Source organism: Mya arenaria, chromosome 12 (genome assembly GCF_026914265.1).
Source record: "Mya arenaria isolate MELC-2E11 chromosome 12, ASM2691426v1".
Classification (NCBI taxonomy): domain Eukaryota; kingdom Metazoa; phylum Mollusca; class Bivalvia; order Myida; family Myidae; genus Mya; species Mya arenaria.
Window position 1 is genome coordinate 67,421,419 of NC_069133.1, and position 20,066 is coordinate 67,441,484.

The 20,066-nt window shown below is 41.9% G+C and overlaps 1 protein-coding gene across 1 annotated transcript; it reads left to right on the forward strand.

The window, feature by feature from the left end:
- The first annotated feature begins 2,553 nt into the window (after positions 1-2,553).
- Positions 2,554-12,567, forward strand: LOC128210264 (uncharacterized). Its single transcript, XM_052914489.1, has 3 exons — positions 2,554-2,886; positions 10,499-10,639; positions 12,242-12,567. The coding sequence occupies exons 1-3, from the start codon at positions 2,671-2,673 to the stop codon at positions 12,491-12,493; spliced, it is 609 nt and encodes a 202-aa protein (XP_052770449.1). The 5' UTR covers positions 2,554-2,670; the 3' UTR covers positions 12,494-12,567.
- Positions 12,568-20,066: the final 7,499 nt, after the last annotated feature.

The following is a 20,066-nucleotide window of genomic DNA, read 5'->3' on the forward strand; positions in this document are numbered from 1 at the left end:
GAGGGTCAGTATCGTCTAGGATTTAGTATCGTCTAGGGTTAAGTATCATCTATGGTTCAGTAACGTCAGGGGTTAGTATCGTTCAGGGGTCAGTATCGTCTAGGGGTCAGTATCGTCTAGGGTTCAGTATCGTCTATGGTTCAGTATTGGCAATGTTCAGTATCGTCCAGGGGTCAGTATCGGCTAGGGTTCAGTATCGTCTAGGGTTCAGTATCGTCAAGGGGTCAGTATCGTCAAGGGTACAGTATCGTCTATGGTTCAGTATTGACAATGTTCAGTATCGTCAAGGGTCAGTATTGTCTAGGGTTCAGTATCGTCAAGGGTCAGTATCGTCTAGGGTTCAGTATCGTCAAGGGGTCAGTATCGTCAAGGGTACAGTATCGTTTATGGTTCAGTATTGACAATGTTCAGTATCGTCCAGGGTTCAGTATCGTCTAGGGGTCAGTATCGTCCAAGGGTCAGTATCGTCTAGGGGTCAGTATCGTCTAGGGGTCAGTATCGTCTAGGGGTCAGTATCGTCTAGGGGTCAGTATCGTCTAGGGGTCAATATCGTCAAGGGTACAGTAACGTCTATGGTTCAGTATTGACAATGTTCAGTATCGTCCAGGGTTCAGTATCGTCTAGGGTTCAGTATCATCTATGGTTAAGTAACGTCAGGGGCCAGTATCGTCCAGGGGTCAGTATCGTCTATGGTTCAGTAACGTCGAGGGTCAGTATCGTCTAGGTTTCAGTATCGTCTAGGGTTCAGTATCATCTATAATTCAGTAACGTCAGGGGTCAGTATCGTCCAGGGGTCAATATCGTCTAGGGTTCAGTATCGTCAAGGGTCAGTATCGTCTAGGGTTCAGTATCGTCTAGGGGTCAGTATCGTCAAGGGTACAGTATCGTCTATGGTTCAGTATTGGCAATGTTCAGTATCGTCCAGGGGTCAGTATCGGCTAGGGTTCAGTATCGTCTAGGGTTCAGTATCGTCTAGGGTTCAGTATCGTCTAGGGGTCAGTATCGTCTAGGGGTCAGTATCGTCAAGGGTACAGTATCGTCTATGGTTCAGTATTGGCAATGTTCAGTATCGTCCATGGTTCAGTATCGTCCAGGGTACAGAATCGTCCATGGTTCAGTATCGTCCATGGTTCAGTATCGTCTATGGTTCAGTATTGGTAATGTTCAGTATCGTCCAGGTAACAGTATCGTCCAGGGTTCAGTATCGTCCAGGGTACAGTATCGTCCGTGGTACAGTATCGTCCATGGTTCAGTATCGTCTACGGTTCAGTATCGTCCATGGCTCAGTATCGTCCATGGTACAGTATCGCCCAGGGCTCAGTATCGTCCATGGTTCAGTATCGTCTATGGTTCAGTATCGTCCATGGCTCAGTATCGTCCATGGTTCAGTAGCGTCCAGGGCTCAGTATCGTCCATGGTTCAGTAGCGTCCAGGGCACAGTATCGTCCATGGTTCAGTATCGTCCATGGTTCAGTAGCGTCCATGGCTCAGTATCGTCCATGGTTCAGTATCGCCCATGGTTCAGTATCATTCATGATCCAGGGTTCGGTATCGCCGTTCTAGGGTCCAGTATCGTCCATGGTTCGATCAGTATCGTCCAGGGTCCAGTATCGTCCATGGTTCAGTAATGTTCAAGGCTCAGTATCGTCTATCGTTCAGTATCGTTCAGTATCGTCTATGGTTCAGTAGCGTCAATTGTTCAGTTTCGTCTATGGTTCAGAATCGTCCATTGTTCAGTATTGTCCATTGTTTATTGTAGTTCAGGGTTCAGTATTGTCTATGGTTTAGTATTGTCCATGTATTTTATTACTTTTTTTCTCCTCTTTTGTAGCAAGGACTTTGAAGATTACGCCCCACCCCTTGACCCGCTAGTGAGGTATTTCAGAAATATAATGATAATATATGATGTAGCTTTTCGAACGGGCGTATAGAATGATCGATTACGTTTCGAGTATTTTAAATTTTTGTTTTCCCTCAGGAATGTTTTAAAAATAATAAATTCGATGGAAATATTACAATAGTTTGTGTGTGTTTAAATCGATCCGTTAACATTTCACATCAATTACTGACGTATATGTACTGGGAACATACACTCATAGTTTTTAAGTTGCAAAAATATGAGCTGTGAAACTTGGACATACTTTTCAACCTTTTTTTGCGACTTATTAGTTAGAATACATAAAAAAGCTATGTAGTTGTATTTTGCCACTGTTTAAGAAGAAGTTTTACATCAGTTTACATGAATATATTCTGCTGAATAGACCCCCGTCTTAATGGTAGTCCGCTGACTTCATTTTTGCAAGTATTCACCCTTAAACAATATGTTTGATTTGACAAAGACAACGAAGAAGTACAAAGCTGTCGAACGGAATTTACTACACTTGTCATAAGTTCGCCCCAAATGCATATCGTGTGTGGCCCAGTTAAGGCTAAGTATTGTTCACCTGAGCAACGCTAAAGCAATGGCTAGTTCAAGCCTTACGATATAGTACTTCAAATTTAAGTGAATAACAATGACATAGTTAATTATTCACAAACAAGATAAGAAAGGTTATATAAAAGTAAGGAAATACTAACAATTACTGGGCGGTTCATACGTACAGTATTGATGTGCCATCAGATTTATGGTGTCGAAAAGAGGCAGATATATAATCTTGTAAAATATAAAGGATGGAGACAATTAACGTAAATTTGATATTTGCACTTTCTTTTGTGATCATAAAATCATCGACGACATTAAGTAACGACAACGAAATATTAACGGCTTCTACAGAAACCACTGACAAAAATGAAACCGGAATCGGTGAAGAGAAAGGATTGTCACTTCCGCCATGGTGCTTTGATCCCCCTGGAACAGATTGCACGTGGTACAGGGACTGTCTCTCAGTAAGTTCAGCTTCACGTGATACAGGAACTGCCTCTTAGTTAGTTCAGCTTCACGTGATACAGGGACTGCCTCTCAGTAAGTTCAACCGCACGTGATACAGGGACTGCCTCTCAGTTAGTTCAGCTTCACGTGATACAGGGACTTCCTCTCAGTAAGTTCAACCGCACGTGATACAGGGACTGCCTCTCAGTAAGTTCAGCTTCACGTGATACAGGAACTGCCTCTCAGTTAGTTCAACCGCACGTGATACATGGACAGCCTCTCAGTAAGTTCAGCTTCACGTGATACAGGAACTGCCTCTCAGTTAGTTCAGCCGCACGTGATACATGGACAGCCTCTCAGTAAGTTCAGCTTCACGTGATACATGGACTGCCTCTCAGTAAGTTCAACTTCACGTGATACAGGGACCGCCTCTCAGTTAGTTCAGCTTCACGTGATACAGGGACTGCCTCTCAGTAAGTTCAACTTCACGTGATACAGGGACTTCCTCTCAGTAAGTTCAACTTCACGTGATACAGGAACTGCCTCTTAGTTAGTTCAGCCGCACGTGATACAGGAACTGCCTCTCAGTAAGTTCAACTTCACGTGATACAGGGACCGCCTCTCAGTAAGTTCAGCTTCACGTGATACAGGGACTGCCTCTCAGTAAATTCAACTTCACGTGATACAGGGACTTCCTCTCAGTAAGTTCAACTTCACGTGATACAGGATCTGCCTCTTAGTTAGTTCAGCCGCACGTGATACATGAACTGCCTCTCAGTTAGTTAAGCTTCACGTGATACAGGAACTGCCTCTCAGTTAGTTCAGCTTCACGTGATACATGAACTGCCTCTCAGTAAATTCAACTTCACGTGATACAGGGACTTCCTCTCAGTAAGTTCAACTTCACGTGATACAGGATCTGCCTCTTAGTTAGTTCAGCCGCACGTGATACATGAACTGCCTCTCAGTTAGTTAAGCTTCACGTGATACAGGAACTGCCTCTCAGTTAGTTCAGCTTCACGTGATACATGAACTGCCTCTCAGTTAGTTCAACCGCACGTGATACAGGAACTGCCTCAGTAAGTTCAACCGCACGTGATACAAGGACTGCCTCTCAGTTAGTTCAGCCTTACGTGATACAGGAACTGCCTCTCAGTTAGTTCAACCGCACGTGATACATGGACTGCCTCTCAGTTAGTTCAGCCTTACGTGATACAGGAACTGCCTCTCAGTTAGTTCAACCGCACGTGATACATGGACTGCCTCTCAGTTAGTTCAGCCTTACGTGATACAGGAACTGCCTCTCAGTTAGTTCAGCCGCACGTGATACATGGACTGCCTCTCAGTTAGTTCAGCCTTACGTGATACAGGAACTGCCTCTCAGTTAGTTCAGCCGCACGTGATACATGGACTGCCTCTCAGTTAGTTCAGCCTTACGTGATACAGGAACTGCCTCTCAGTTAGTTCAGCCGCACGTGATACAGGGACTGCCTCTCAGTTAGTTCAGCCTTACGTGATACAGGAACTGCCTCTCAGTTAGTTCAGCCGCACGTGATACAGGGACTGCCTCTCAGTTAGTTCAGCCTTACGTGATACATGGACTGCCTCTCAGTTAGTTAAGCCGCACGTGATACAGGGACTGCCTCTCAGTTAGTTCAGCCTTACGTGATACATGGACTGCCTCTCAGTTAGTTCAGCCTTACGTGATACAGGAACTGCCTCTCAGTAAGTTCAGCTACCCGTGATACAGGGACTGCCTCTCAGTTAGTTCAGCTTCACGTGATACATGGACTGCCTCTCAGTTAGTTCAGCCTTACGTGATACAGGAACTGCCTCTCAGTTAGTTCAACCTTACGTGATACAGGAACTGCCTCTCAGTAAGTTCAGCTACCCGTGATACAGGGACTGCCTCTCAGTTAGTTCAGCTTCACGTGATACAGGGACTGCCTCTCAGTTAGTTCAGCCTTACGTGATACAGGAACTGCCTCTCAGTTAGTTCAGCCTTACGTGATACATGGACTGCCTCTCAGTAAGTTCAGCTACCCGTGATACAGGGACTGCCTCTCAGTTAGTTCAGCTTCACGTGATACAGGGACTGCCTCTCAGTAAATTCAACTCACGTGATACAGGAACTGCCTCTCAGTTAGTTCAGCTTCACGTGATACATGAACTGCCTCTCAGTTAGTTCAGCTTCACGTGATACAGGGACTGCCTCTCAGTAAGTTCAACCGCACGTGATACAAGGACTGCCTCTCAGTTAGTTCAGCCTTACGTGATACAGGGACTTCCTCTCAGTAAGTTCAACCGCACGTGATACAAGGACTGCCTCTCAGTTAGTTCAGCTTCACGTGATACAGGGACTGCCTCTCAGTAAGTTCAACCGCACGTGATACAAGGACTGCCTCTCAGTTAGTTCAGCCTTACGTGATACAGGGACTGCCTCTCAGTAAGTTCAACCGCACGTGATACAAGGACTGCCTCTCAGTTAGTTCAGCCTTACGTGATACAGGAACTGCCTCTCAGTAAGTTCAGCTACCCGTGATACAGGGACTTCCTCTCAGTAAGTTCAACCGCACGTGATACAAGGACTGCCTCTCAGTTAGTTCAGCTTCACGTGATACAGGGACTGCCTCTCAGTAAGTTCAACCGCACGTGATACAAGGACTGCCTCTCAGTTAGTTCAGCCTTACGTGATACAGGGACTGCCTCTCAGTAAGTTCAACCGCACGTGATACAAGGACTGCCTCTCAGTTAGTTCAGCCTTACGTGATACAGGAACTGCCTCTCAGTAAGTTCAGCTACCCGTGATACAGGGACTGCCTCTCAGTTCAGCTTCACGTGATACATGGACTGCCTCTCAGTAAGTTCAGCTACCCGTGATACAGGAACTGCCTCTCAGTAAGTTCAGCTACCCGTGATACAGGAACTGCCTCTCAGTTAGTTCAGCCTTACGTGATACATGGACTGCCTCTCAGTAAGTTCAGCCGCACGTGATACAGGGACTGCCTCTCAGTAAGTTCAGCTACCCGTTATACAGGGACTGCCTCTCAGTTAGTTCAGCTTCACGTGATACAGGGACTGCCTCTCAGTAAATTCAACCGCACGTGATACAAGGACTGCCTCTCAGTTAGTTCAGCTTCACGTGATACAAGGACTGCCTCTCAGTTAGTTCAGCTTCACGTGATACAGGGACTGCCTCTCAGTTAGTTCAGCCGCACGTGATACAAGGACTGCCTCTCAGTTAGTTCAGCCTTACGTGATACAGGAACTGCCTCTCAGTAAGTTCAGCTACCCGTGATACAGGGACTGCCTCTCAGTAAGTTCAGCTACCCGTGATACAGGAACTGCCTCTCAGTTAGTTCAGCCTTACGTGATACATGGACTGCCTCTCAGTAAGTTCAGCCGCACGTGATACATGGACTGCCTCTCAGTAAGTTCAGCTACCCGTGATACAGGGACTGCCTCTCAGTTAGTTCAGCTTCACGTGATACAGGGACTGCCTCTCAGTAAATTCAACCGCACGTGATACAAGGACTGCCTCTCAGTTAGTTCAGCTTCACGTGATACAAGGACTGCCTCTCAGTTAGTTCAGCTTCACGTGATACAGGGACTGCCTCTCAGTAAGTTCAACCGCACGTGATACAGGGACTGCCTCTCAGTTAGTTCAGCCGCACGTGATACAAGGACTGCCTCTCAGTTAGTTCAGCTTCACGTGATACAGGGACTGCCTCTCAGTAAGTTCAACCGCACGTGATACAAGGACTGCCTCTCAGTTAGTTCAGCCTTACGTGATACAGGGACTGCCTCTCAGTAAGTTCAACCGCACGTGATACAAGGACTGCCTCTCAGTTAGTTCAGCCTTACGTGATACATGGACTGCCTCTCAGTAAGTTCAGCTACCCGTGATACAGGGACTGCCTCTCAGTTAGTTCAGCTTCACGTGATACAGGGACTGCCTCTCAGTAAATTCAACTTCACGTGATACAGGAACTGCCTCTCAGTAAGTTCAGCTACCCGTGATACAGGGACTGCCTCTCAGTTAGTTCAGCTTCACGTGATACAGGGACTGCCTCTCAGTTAGTTCAACCGCACGTGATACATGAACTGCCTCTCAGTTAGTTCAGCTTCACGTGATACAGGGACTGCCTCTCAGTAAGTTCAGCTACCCGTGATACAGGGACTGCCTCTCAGTTAGTTCAGCTTCACGTGATACAGGGACTGCCTCTCAGTAAGTTCAGCTTCACGTGATACAGGGACTGCCTCTCAGTTAGTTCAGCTTCACGTGATACAGGGACTGCCTCTCAGTTAGTTCAACCGCACGTGATACATGAACTGCCTCTCAGTAAGTTCAGCCTTACGTGATACAGGGACTGCCTCTCAGTTAGTTCAGCTTCACGTGATACAGGGACTGCCTCTCAGTAAGTTCAGCTTCACGTGATACAGGGACTGCCTCTTAGTTAGTTCAGCTACCCGTGATACAGGAACTGCCTCTCAGTAAGTTCAGCTACCCGTGATACAGGGACTGCCTCTCAGTTAGTTCAGCTTCACGTGATACAGGGACTGCCTCTCAGTTAGTTCAACCGCACGTGATACATGAACTGCCTCTCAGTTAGTTCAGCTTCACGTGATACAGGGACTGCCTCTCAGTAAGTTCAGCTACCCGTGATACAGGGACTGCCTCTCAGTTAGTTCAGCTTCACGTGATACAGGGACTGCCTCTCAGTAAGTTCAGCTTCACGTGATACAGGGACTGCCTCTCAGTTAGTTCAGCCGCACGTGATACATGAACTGCCTCTCAGTTAGTTCAGCTACCCGTGATACAGGGACTGCCTCTCAGTTAGTTCAGCTACCCGTGATACAGGGACTGCCTCTCAGTTAGTTCAGCTACACGTGATACAGGGACTGCCTCTCAGTTAGTTCAGCCTCACGTGATACAGGGACTGCCTCTCAGTTAGTTCAGCTACCCGTGATACAGGGACTGCCTCTCAGTAAGTTCAGCCGCACGTGATACATGGACTGCCTCTCAGTTAGTTCAGCTACCCGTGATACATGAACTGCCTCTCAGTAAGTTCAGCTTCACGTGATACAGGGACCGCCTCTCAGTAAGTTCAGCTACCCGTGATACAGGGACTGCCTCTCAGTTAGTTCAGCTACCCGTGATACATGAACTGCCTCTCAGTTAGTTCAGCTACCCGTGATACAGGGACTGCCTCTCAGTAAGTTCAGCTACCCGTGATACAGGGACTGCCTCTCAGTTAGTTCAGCCTTACGTGATACAGGAACTGCCTCTCAGTTAGTTCAGCTACACGTGATACAGGGACTGCCTCTCAGTTAGTTCAGCCTTACGTGATACAGGAACTGCCTCTCAGTTAGTTCAGCTACACGTGATACAGGGACTGCCTCTCAGTTAGTTCAGCTACCCGTGATACAAGGACTGCCTCTCAGTTAGTTCAGCCTTACGTGATACAGGAACTGCCTCTCAGTTAGTTCAGCTACACGTGATACAGGGACTGCCTCTCAGTTAGTTCAGCTACCCGTGATACATGAACTGCCTCTCAGTTAGTTCAGCTACCCGTGATACAGGGACTGCCTCTCAGTAAGTTCAGCTACCCGTGATACAGGAACTGCCTCTCAGTTAGTTCAGCCTTACGTGATACAGGGACTGCCTCTCAGTTAGTTCAGCTACCCGTGATACAAGGACTGCCTCTCAGTTAGTTCAGCCTTACGTGATACAGGAACTGCCTCTCAGTAAGTTCAGCTACCCGTGATACAGGGACTGCCTCTCAGTTAGTTCAGCCTTACGTGATACAGGGACTGCCTCTCAGTAAGTTCAGCTACACGTGATACAGGGACTGCCTCTCAGTTAGTTCAGCCTTACGTGATACAGGGACTGCCTCTCAGTTAGTTCAGCCTTACGTGATACAGGAACTGCCTCTCAGTAAGTTCAGCTACCCGTGATACAGGAACTGCCTCTCAGTTAGTTCAGCCTTACGTGATACAGGAACTGCCTCTCAGTTAGTTCAGCCGCACGTGATACAAGGACTGCCTCTCAGTTAGTTCAGCCGCACGTGATACAAGGACTGCCTCTCAGTTAGTTCAGCTACACGTGATACAGGGACTGCCTCTCAGTTAGTTCAGCTACCCGTGATACAAGGACTGCCTCTCAGTTAGTTCAGCCTTACGTGATACAGGAACTGCCTCTCAGTTAGTTCAGCTACACGTGATACATGAACTGCCTCTTAGTTAGTTCAGCCGCACGTGATACATGAACTGCCTCTCAGTAAGTTCAGCTACACGTGATACAGGGACTGCCTCTCAGTTAGTTCAGCCTTACGTGATACAGGAACTGCCTCTCAGTTAGTTCAGCCGCACGTGATACAGGGACTGCCTCTCAGTTAGTTCAGCCTTACGTGATACATGGACTGCCTCTCAGTTAGTTCAGCCTGACGTGATACAGGGACTGCCTCTCAGTAAGTTCAACCGCACGTGATACAAGGACTGCCTCTCAGTTAGTTCAGCCTTACGTGATACAGGAACTGTCTCTCAGTTAGTTCAGCTACCCGTGATACAGGGACTGCCTCTCAGTAAGTTCAGCTTCACGTGATACAGGGACTGCCTCTCAGTAAGTTCAACCGCACGTGATACAGGAACTGCCTCTCAGTTAGTTCAGCTACCCGTGATACAGGGACTGCCTCTCAGTAAGTTCAGCTTCACGTGATACAGGGACTGCCTCTCAGTTAGTTCAGCTACCCGTGATACAGGAACTGCCTCTCAGTTAGTTCAGCTTCACGTGATACAGGGACTGCCTCTCAGTTAGTTCAGCCTCACGTGATACATGGACTGCCTCTCAGTTAGTTCAGCCTTACGTGATACAAGAACTGCCTCTCAGTTAGTTCAGCCTTACGTGATACATGGACTGCCTCTCAGTTAGTTCAGCCTTACGTGATACAGGATCTGCCTCTTAGTTAGTTCAGCTTCACGTGATACAGGGACTGCCTCTCAGTTAGTTCAGCTTCACGTGATACAGGGACTGCCTCTCAGTAAGTTCAGCTTCACGTGATACAGGAACTGCCTCTCAGTTAGTTCAGCTTCACGTGATACAGGGACTGCCTCTCAGTAAGTTCAGCTTCACGTGATACAGGAACTGCCTCTTAATTAGTTCAGCTTCACGTGATACAGGGACTGCCTCTCAGTAAGTTCAACCGCACGTGACACAGGGACTGCCTCTCAGTAAGTTCAACCGCACGTGACACAGGGTTGGCCTCTCAGTAAGTTCAGCTTCACGTGACAAAGGGACTGCCTCTCAGAAAGTTAAGTTTTCAAGAGATACAGGGTTGGCCTATTAATAAGTTCAACCCCACGTGGCACAGGGACTGCCACTCAGTAAATTCAACCGCACGTGACACAGGGACGGCCTCTCAGTAAGTTAAGTTTGCAAGTGGTACAGGGACTGCCTCAGTAAGTTAATATAGGACGTGGTACAGGCCTCTTACATATGTTTTCTCTTTTGCATATACATACGTGCAAGCACTGATTTACACGTATTTATCATTGATATAAATATCTCGTAAGCTTTCGTTTGGCAAGCAGTTCCTTAAATATAACTTATACAACATTGACAACATACAGAAGGTGGACGGATGTAACGGAAGTAACGACTCGTACGCTATTGGGTTCGGTGAGCGGATCTGCACTGACTTCACGAACAGTAGGGCTGAGTTCTCCCCCCTTGGACAACGATGGGTGGACGCCACACGTGCATGTCTTCAGGTGCATAGTTACATCGATTCTCGTTTGTAATAAATTCTACTATAAGTACCACATGTTTACAGTCGCAAGGTTTTTGTTTTATTTACGTTGACGTTATTTAACACTGGTAAGGTAACCGTATCACAAGCTCAACATCACACGTAACACGTATAGCTCCCCATGCAACAAGCAACACCTCAAACGCAACACGTATAGCTCCCCATGCAACAAGCAACACCTCAAACGCAACACGTTTAGCTCCCCGTGCAACAAGCAACACCTCAAACGCAACACGTATAGCTCCCCATGCAACAAGCAACACCTCAAACGCAACACGTTTAGCTCCCCATGCAACAAGCAACACCTCAAACGCAACACGTATAGCTCCCCATGCAACAAGCAACACCTCAAACGCAACACGTTTAGCTCCCCATGCAACAAGCCACACCTCAAACGCAACACGTTTAGCTCCCCATGCAACAAGCAACACCTCAAACGCAACACGTTTAGCTCCCCATGCAACAAGCAATACCTCAAACGCAACACGTTTAGCTCCCCATGCAACAAACAACACCCCAAAGGCAACACGTTTAGCTCCCCATGTAACAAGCAACACCTCATGCAACAAGCCACACCTCAAACGCAACATGTATAGATCACCATGTAACAAGCAACACCTCAAACGCAACACGTTTAGCTCCCCATGCAACAAGCAAAACCTCAAACGTAACACGTATAGCTCCCCATGCAACAAGCAAAACCTCAAACATAACACTTACAGCTCCCCATGCAACAAGCAACACCTCAAAGGTAACACGTATAGCTCCCCATGTTACAAGCAAAACCTCAAACGTAACACGTATAGCTCCCCATGTAACAGGCAAAACCTCAAACGTAACACGTATAGCTCCCCATGTAACAAGCAAAACCTCAAACGGAAGACGTATAGCTCCCCATGTAACAAGCAAAACCTCAAACGGAAGACGTATAGCTCCCCATGTAACAAGCAAAACCTCAAACGGAAGACGTATAGCTCCCCATGTAACAAGCAAAACCTCAAACGTAACACGTATAGCCCCCCATGTATCAAGCAAAACCTATTGCTAACGTATATAACACACCTTGTCAAACTATAGTTTACACGTATCGCATGTAGCTTATCTAATTAAAGCAATAGCTCACATTGCATATAGCCTCCATGGTACAGGCTCACACGTAACACGTATTGCTCACCAAGTCACAAGCTTTATTTCAAACGTAACTCATAAAGCTAACCTTAATAAAGGCAATAGCTCACACGTAAAGCACATAGCTCATCGTGCCAAAAGCCACCTTAAAACGAGTAACTAGCACGTTACACATTGCACCTCACCTTGTGACAAGCTATTGATCACACATTACGTATAAAGCTCACATTTTCATGAGCGTTAGCTCAAATTTTAGGCATGTGTGTACGTGAAATAACTGACACCGCATTGAGCTGACATTAGCGAGTCTAAGCACCACGTAACACATATCGCTTATATTTTCTTTACAATATTGCACTATTAAGCTATTTGAGAGATGTGCTTAACCAATGTAATGGTATTCAGTTGTATATTAAACATCCTGACTTTTTTCCAGAAACGTCTAGTTCCTGCTCTAAAACCGCTTAAACCGATGACGTGTAAAGAAGTGCAGACGTTCGCCTTTCATACGCATGGGCAGTGCTACACGCGCGCGGCGGCTGGCGTCCCCACGTTCTGCGACCTGGGATGGGCAGACTGGTTGCGGATATCATGGATCGTGAAGCAGGCCCTCTGGAGAGAGGCGGGAGAGACGGTCAACCAGGCCGTTCATATTCTGGGACAATGCTCCACTGGGCTGTTTGGATAGAAAAATAAAACGGACACAGGTTGAATGTCCAGTTATGTTATTCCCTGTATCCCTAAATACAGTCCTTCTACCTACCCATTGCTTAAACGTTACCTATCAAGTTTTTGTTTCTGTTTCGAAACTGTTCTTATGATCGGCCCTTCATCGAGGTATTGTATGGAAAGCCATAAGTCCCGAGGGTATTTTCAATTTCCCGCAGGTCCGCAATTACACAGGGGTGCGTTTCAAAAAAGAGTTTTAGCGTAAATTGAAATTATCTCGGTGTCATAGTTTCAATATTTTGTTACATATTTCAGTGAATTGAACTTGAGTCAGCATTGAAAATGAACACCAAGTTGAGTAAATAAAAAAATCGATGTACATGTATGTTGTTAATCTTTAAACAGGTTTAAGTTATTAAAGTTTTAAATTAAAATACTTTATTGAAACGGTACCGCACTTAGCTAGCCCGCAGTAACTGAAGCAGTTTGCCGTGCCGTAGTTACAAGTTCCGCAATCCCGCACATAGAAAACTCACTAGTTGCGCCGCTAATGAACGCAGTTCTGATGGTATTTTCATAGGAAATTCCCCCAGGTCCGCATATATGGAGGCCTGTGTAATTGCGAACCTATATGGCTTTCCATATAAACACGCAGTTACGAAATGAAACGCTTTGAAACATTTCAACGCAAGTACGCAATTGTTACCTTAGCGGTAATTAAACGGATGTTTGTCACTACACATGCGCATTTTGAACATACCAAAGGGGATCCCTTTTTTTGATTTAATAATTGTCAGTCAAAATATGATTAAAGGTAGAAGAAGCCAAGTGGAATGATTAGATCGATATCGATTTGTTATTGGTCCCAAAGTGTAACAAGAAGAAATAAAGGATATTTGTTTAATTCAATGCAAGATCATATTTTATTTCACGAGCGGTCACAGAAAAAATATCCTTTTCGAGCGAGCAGAAATTGTTTTAAGATAAAACCCTACTACCATCAACGAAACCTATTATATTCAACATTTATTGAGGCACAAAGCAAGTATTTAATCAAAAGCATTTCGGAAATAAATAAATATATGTATCGCGTATTAAAACAATTAAATAAAAAACTTGAGCATGTGGCATTTTTGAACAGATTTGAATTAACAAAGATGGACTGTCCCTGGATCTTATGTTATTTTTCCGGGGTGAATTGATGGCAAGTGCAGCCGAAAGATGCTTTATTGTTCAGATAGCGAATTAAGTTCATATCTATTAAAGTTGCATGTAACGTTTTCGTTAAATTTTGTGTTTACAAAGGCCCAAGAGGAAATGTCGAGGATGTGCCCGCAGATGCTTTTGGGAGGGATGGAGCGCAGACAAGATGTCGGAAAACACCACGGCCTAGTAAGGCGCCTGGTCAGGTTCCAAGCTGTTTGCCACTCAGTCAATATATCCCCAAAGTTTTAAGTAAATTGAAAGAAATTTAGAACAAACCAGACGACATTTTTGAGCAGACGACAACTTACCCAGCATGCAAAGGGTTAATCTGCTTTAATTGATCAGGTTTTTATGGCCGATGATCTGAACTATTTGATAAGGCGGAAATTCTTTATCGTTCAGCTATTGGACAAGCCGTTTCAAGGCTGAGCATTTTTAAAAAAAGAAAAATGAACTGTTGAACTGATGAATGAAAACAATTGAAGGAAATTGGTCACATTCAAAATGCTTGTGCATACATGTACACGGTTAGAGTTTGTAGGTAGAAATGATCTATCAACTCATTACTAGCACATGTGGCCAAGTAAATATTCAACCGATACCTACCAAGCGGGTTAATTGTAACAGTTAGTTCCATGAAATAGTTCATACATAAATTTGTAAGTTTGTTCTTTTTTAATAGTTATAACCAATCGCAAAAATGTTTGTTTTATTAAAACTTTAACATATTTGGTGCATACAGGAGACAAGAAGCTTGCAGGAAACACATATCTTACTCGAGCAGTTGCAAGAGGTGGATCTAGAAATCGACGTTAGAGGGGGCGTAACTAAGGGTTGCTACCCTAAGACTTGAGCCCCTCCCTCAGAACCGAAAATGATTTCGTTAAAAGTGCTTGCTGGTTTTCTGGAGGTTACTCCTCCACCCCCCCCCCCCCACCCCCAAAATATTTTTATATTAATTTGTATATAAAATGGTGCATTTTGTGTGTATTTCATTACTTTTTCTCTCCTATATTGATATATAAAGTAAACTTTGACTCGCTTGTGATTGCATTTATCACTCACAATGACATATATATTTGTCCTTATTGTATGAAAGTATAATTTAAAATTTTAAGTAATGGACAAGCAATGGCTCCGGCTTATGGGCCATTCATTTTTAAAATTGTACATATAACTTACATCGACTTATTGATCAGAATTATTTGTTTGTTTGCAAAATTTATTTCCTGACTCCTCCACCTGTATATCAATTAAATGTCAAAAGTATACATTTTGTCTCCTTAATAATATGTTGGAACCAGGCTGTTCCCTCCAGGCAATCCAGGGGTGCGGGGGGATTGTTAAAATGTTCTTGGTAGAGTAACCCAAAACTACCTATATCAACACTTTAAACCAAAAAAAGTTCGGTTCTGAGAGAGCGTGCATGTCAAAAGCAAATGCCCATAATTTATGCCACCTCTAACATCAAATCCTGCATCTACCCATGGTTCCCCGCTGTGCCAAATATGTAAAACCTTAATATGAACTAATGCGTTGCCTCTACGGGCTTGAACTGTTATTGCCTGACACTTTAAAGTAAAAGTTTCTTAATGACTAAGTGAAACATACTAGGAGTAAAAGGGAAACGTTTTCGTAGAAGTTAATGAAACTTGGAAGTCTTTCACACCATTTTAAATAACAAGCAGTTCTTCTGTTGTTGGCAGTGAATTTAGTCTTTCACAATCATCTATAATTATATTGTATGCATTATATATCGTACTATATATATATATATATATATATATATATATATATATATATATATATATATATATATATATATATATATATATATTTAGAACAATCCAACCTTTGGGTAACTTTGATGCAACCTTTGGGAGACTCGTGTCGCCCATAGGATATATGTTGTGTCGCCCAAAAGTAATTGTCTTTTTTTCTATTAATTTATTTTTTAAAATAATAAAACAATTTTGCAAACGATTTTGAGCGCTTTAAAAAGGTTCAGTCATTAAGCACTAATCAGCAGGAATACCATTTTAGGAAAAATCATGAAATTCAAAAAAAGTGTGTATATTTTGAAAACAACCTTTGGGATACATTTATATTTTTATTAATAATTTTCTTGTCATAGTTGTATGTTTAAGATAAGAGTTCATAAATGTGAAAAACAAAACTTTTTTTAACAGAAAATTTAATTGTGTTCAACTTAAAAGATTTCAAAATTCCCTCAAAAAAATAGTTTCGAAATATGCGTAAATTCCGTGTTATTGTGTCGCCCAAAGGTTGATGTGAATGCAATACTTTACAAAATATAAGAAAGACCTGTACTTTTCGTTGCATTTGTTACTTTATTTAAAAGTTTATGGACACAAATGTCAAAAGTGCTTATCATAATAGTTTTATTTTAAAATGTTTTATTGAACAATTGCACCACCCTAACTATCCAGGGTAGCGGTCCTGACGCAACTACGTGAGAACAACGAATGGCAATTCTAGGTTCATATGCTAACTCTCAGATAAAACTAATAAGCTCAGACTGAACCATTACAAGCCAAATACAGCACATATATCTAAGTCATGGACCTATAGTGATTCATAACAGTTATTTGACATATTTTAGTATTGTGCCATCACAGATTTAAATGTTTTTCACTGCACATATCATTTTATCATGAAAACTTATAAGGTTGCCTACAAAATATATGGCCTTTTATACAAAAGCTGTATCTAAAATCTTTAATCGCTACTAATTGACCAGTCTGTATCTACAGAAACATAAATCAAAGGTAACAATTTCCTATATGGAATGCGTAAAGACTGCATGCTGCCGGTAACCATTCCAAAATGTGTGGTCTTATCGTACTAGTCATTAAATAACAGTCTTTTTTATTTCCGTTGTCAACAAATTTTGCGGAATTCATTAAAAAGCAAGTGGTTTAGGTTTTTTATTTTTTGATCTTATACCTTTTTTATTATGTTTCAGGCTCAGTAAATATATGTTTATTTCTTTATAAAAAGAACGGTTTAGCAAACGAAAAACTGTTCATCGCGTAATGATGCGTTAATACTATTACCAGGCAGTTGAGCGGCATTAACTTTATAGTGAATGATTAGTTGACTGACTGTTTTCATGTAATCATATATGTGTTTCATTTATCGGCGAAAAGAACTGCAAAAATTATATGTACGTCAATAGCTTTGAATTAGGACAAAACATTATTATGGCTGACTGTTTTAATGTAATTGTATGTGTGTTTCTATTAACGGTAAAAAGAACTGCGAAATGGTATATTACTGAAAAATATATGTACGTAAATAGTTTTGAATCATATTATGGTGACAATCGTATGAAAAGTAAACCCATACATATGTATGACAAACATACCTTTTGAGTGATAAACTTTTTATTCTTGCTTTATTATGCATTTATGGAAACTATTTATTGCTGATATTAGGATTGTAAACATGTATTTAGTAGCTTAGAACGCACTGAACATGAATGACGGGTGGGTCCGACAGTAATCAATTATTGTCTCATAAAAAGGAAATTCTGTGTTTTACGCATCTTTCTTCCATATCTAACTCGGTATCCTTCATAACAACCATTATTTTTCTCAGTTTCGGTAAATGGTGGTACTTCTTATGTGGGAGTGAGAGTGCATCTTTAAATGAGATTCCCTGTCAGTTACTCTTCTACTAAATTTGTAACACATAAAATGTCGCAAAATATTTCTCTACTGTTTAATGTCCAAAGAAAGTCCAAATTTAAGTATACTCAAATCTAATGTTTGTAAACATCCAACAGTTAACCGCTTGAACACTGAACTGAGCGATGAAGAGACAGCACTAGTGTCCCGTCTGAGAATGTCCTGCCGTTGGAACTTAAACTGAGCAATTGCATAAAATAGTTTTGTTGTTAAAAACAGGTCAAATAAAATGTGATCCCAACAATTATAAGCAATCTTGCTGTACTGTGTTTATATGGTTACATCGTAAACGTGCTGTCTTTTGATGCCAGACCCTTTACCCATATCATGTAGTTTTTAGTCGCTGTAAAAAAACTCATGGATATGTGTTCACCTTTATATTAGTGTAAGTAAGAGTGTACATTTTCCAGATTAGCATAAAAGTTGTGTCTTAGAAATATTTTTTTTGAATTTAGACAATACAACGCGTTATCTCATGACTTTAATGTCGAGTATATGACGATATATGTTTATGCAAGCCGTGTTTAAATTTATTTGGAATACACAGTGACTTAATTAATGTTAAAATTGAAATGTGACAAATACTTCAAACATCATGAAATGTCGATAAAATCTATAAAAAGAAAGCATTGGGTGTGACTGTTGGTCAAGGGTATTTTGTGCATTGTACACAAGAGTAACTGGAAAGTATGTGCATCTGGTCATACTGATAAAGTGATATATTTTCACATTCAGATAAGTTAGAAACCGTTTACTTTTAACTCAAAATGGCCACTAAACGGTGACAATATTAAGTTATCAGAAGACCATATTTCCTTGATTGGATATAGTTCCACTCCGGACCAGGATTCGAAGCAGGGTTTCGTGCGAAACAACAATGCCGATCAACCGCCTGGTAAATGACTCATCTTTATAAAAAAATATAATAATTGCCCTTTTTAGCATTGTCGTCACTTTCAAATGTCGAAGCACAAACCTGGCACCCATATCGGAGAGCCAATGTCAAAGTTTGTAAACAGATACATTTTCAATACTTATCCTTTCGGCCAGCTCCTCAGTGTACGACCTTGCAATATATGCTGCAACAGTCCTCAAATTCTTAGACTTGTTTTAAATTTTTGCGAAACTGATCAAACCATCATTTGCTAAAATAATATCTTTAACCAGTTTTAAAAGAGTCATCAAAGCAATGGTAAACATACTTTTTCACTATGGTCCTTTTAACACTCGTTCGGCAAAACGTCAGAGACTTTCAGTTCTGGTATTTCAAGCTCATCATTGTGCAAAAACTACTAGCAAAGAAATTTCCATATGTCGTAATAAATAAGCAGGACTCGTGTACTTAAATATTTAGCCATTTAGTACCTTTTTAAAAGTCCAAATAATTCAAGTAAACAGATGAATAACGATTTGTGTCCCCGTATTATAGCTATACACATACTCTGCTGTGTAAGTCAATTAAATGATCAACTTAATACCTGCATTTGCATTCTTATATCAATACGCAGCTTTCCACATTTACAATTGCACTCATTGCACTCAGCAAATGTATTCTACAAGGTATTCTTTTTCAATTAAACTAAACGTTCTCGAAAAAACACCATCATTTTTTAAAGATAGTATATGCTTGCTCATAATTTCCTTCGTCAACACATTTAGAGTTTAAAGTTGATTCTTAATGAGATCATGCAATATAAGTCACTTAAAATGTGGACTACGCCAAACGTTACATATAAGGTAGGGAGTAAATCTCAAACTCATATTAAACCCTTATCTGGAGCTTTGGTTTCATGAACAATGCACTGCCACGGATAAGGCATGAAGGAAATTTTAGTAGAATCTACTCTACTCTTGAAATCTGACTTAATTTACTACCAGGGTATGTTAGCTCAACTTACTGAATCCCAACAAAATGCATTGGACATTTTAATTAGGTTTATGTTAAAGCCTTCTTTCTACAACGCCAAATACCTATGGCTCGAAAACCCACTTACTATTTATATATAAATGTTTGATGTACATACTTGTATCTTAATTATGCGCTCTACGTATATCTTTGGTGGAAAAAATGAACATATTTATATGAACACATTTATATCAGTTCTTTTTAAAAAAAATATTGATCATGCTCAAAATATTGGACTGAAATTACTGAGACAAACTGAGAAATATTCACATACTTTCAGTTTGGCATTACATGACTATGATACAAATTGTAGCAGGTCGATAACCTTTTAACGTTTTACGCCGTTTAATTTGAGTGGTAAAAATGTATTATATGCATTTATTTAGGGTTAAAAGGTTGTTAGTAAGTGCTTACACAAGATTATGGTTCAATGCGACACACATTTTATAAACACAAGGATAAAATAAGAATCTCAATAAAAATTGTCAAGACATTTAAAGCATAGAAAATATACTCATGAAATAACTAAATCCCCCCCCCCCCAAACAAAATGCTTGTAGGATAAAATGAATGATTCATTTAAAACATTATGAATTTATATTTAACGCCTAATTAGCATTTAATTGCATCATGAAATGATTCATATTTTTCCGGGTTTTGACAACTTCGCAGAGGGAGTACCCCTGTCCGAAAACGATGACCCACATTCTATTCTAAACGACACTGTACATGCAGATATTATCATTCATCGGCCGAAGCAAAATCGAAAC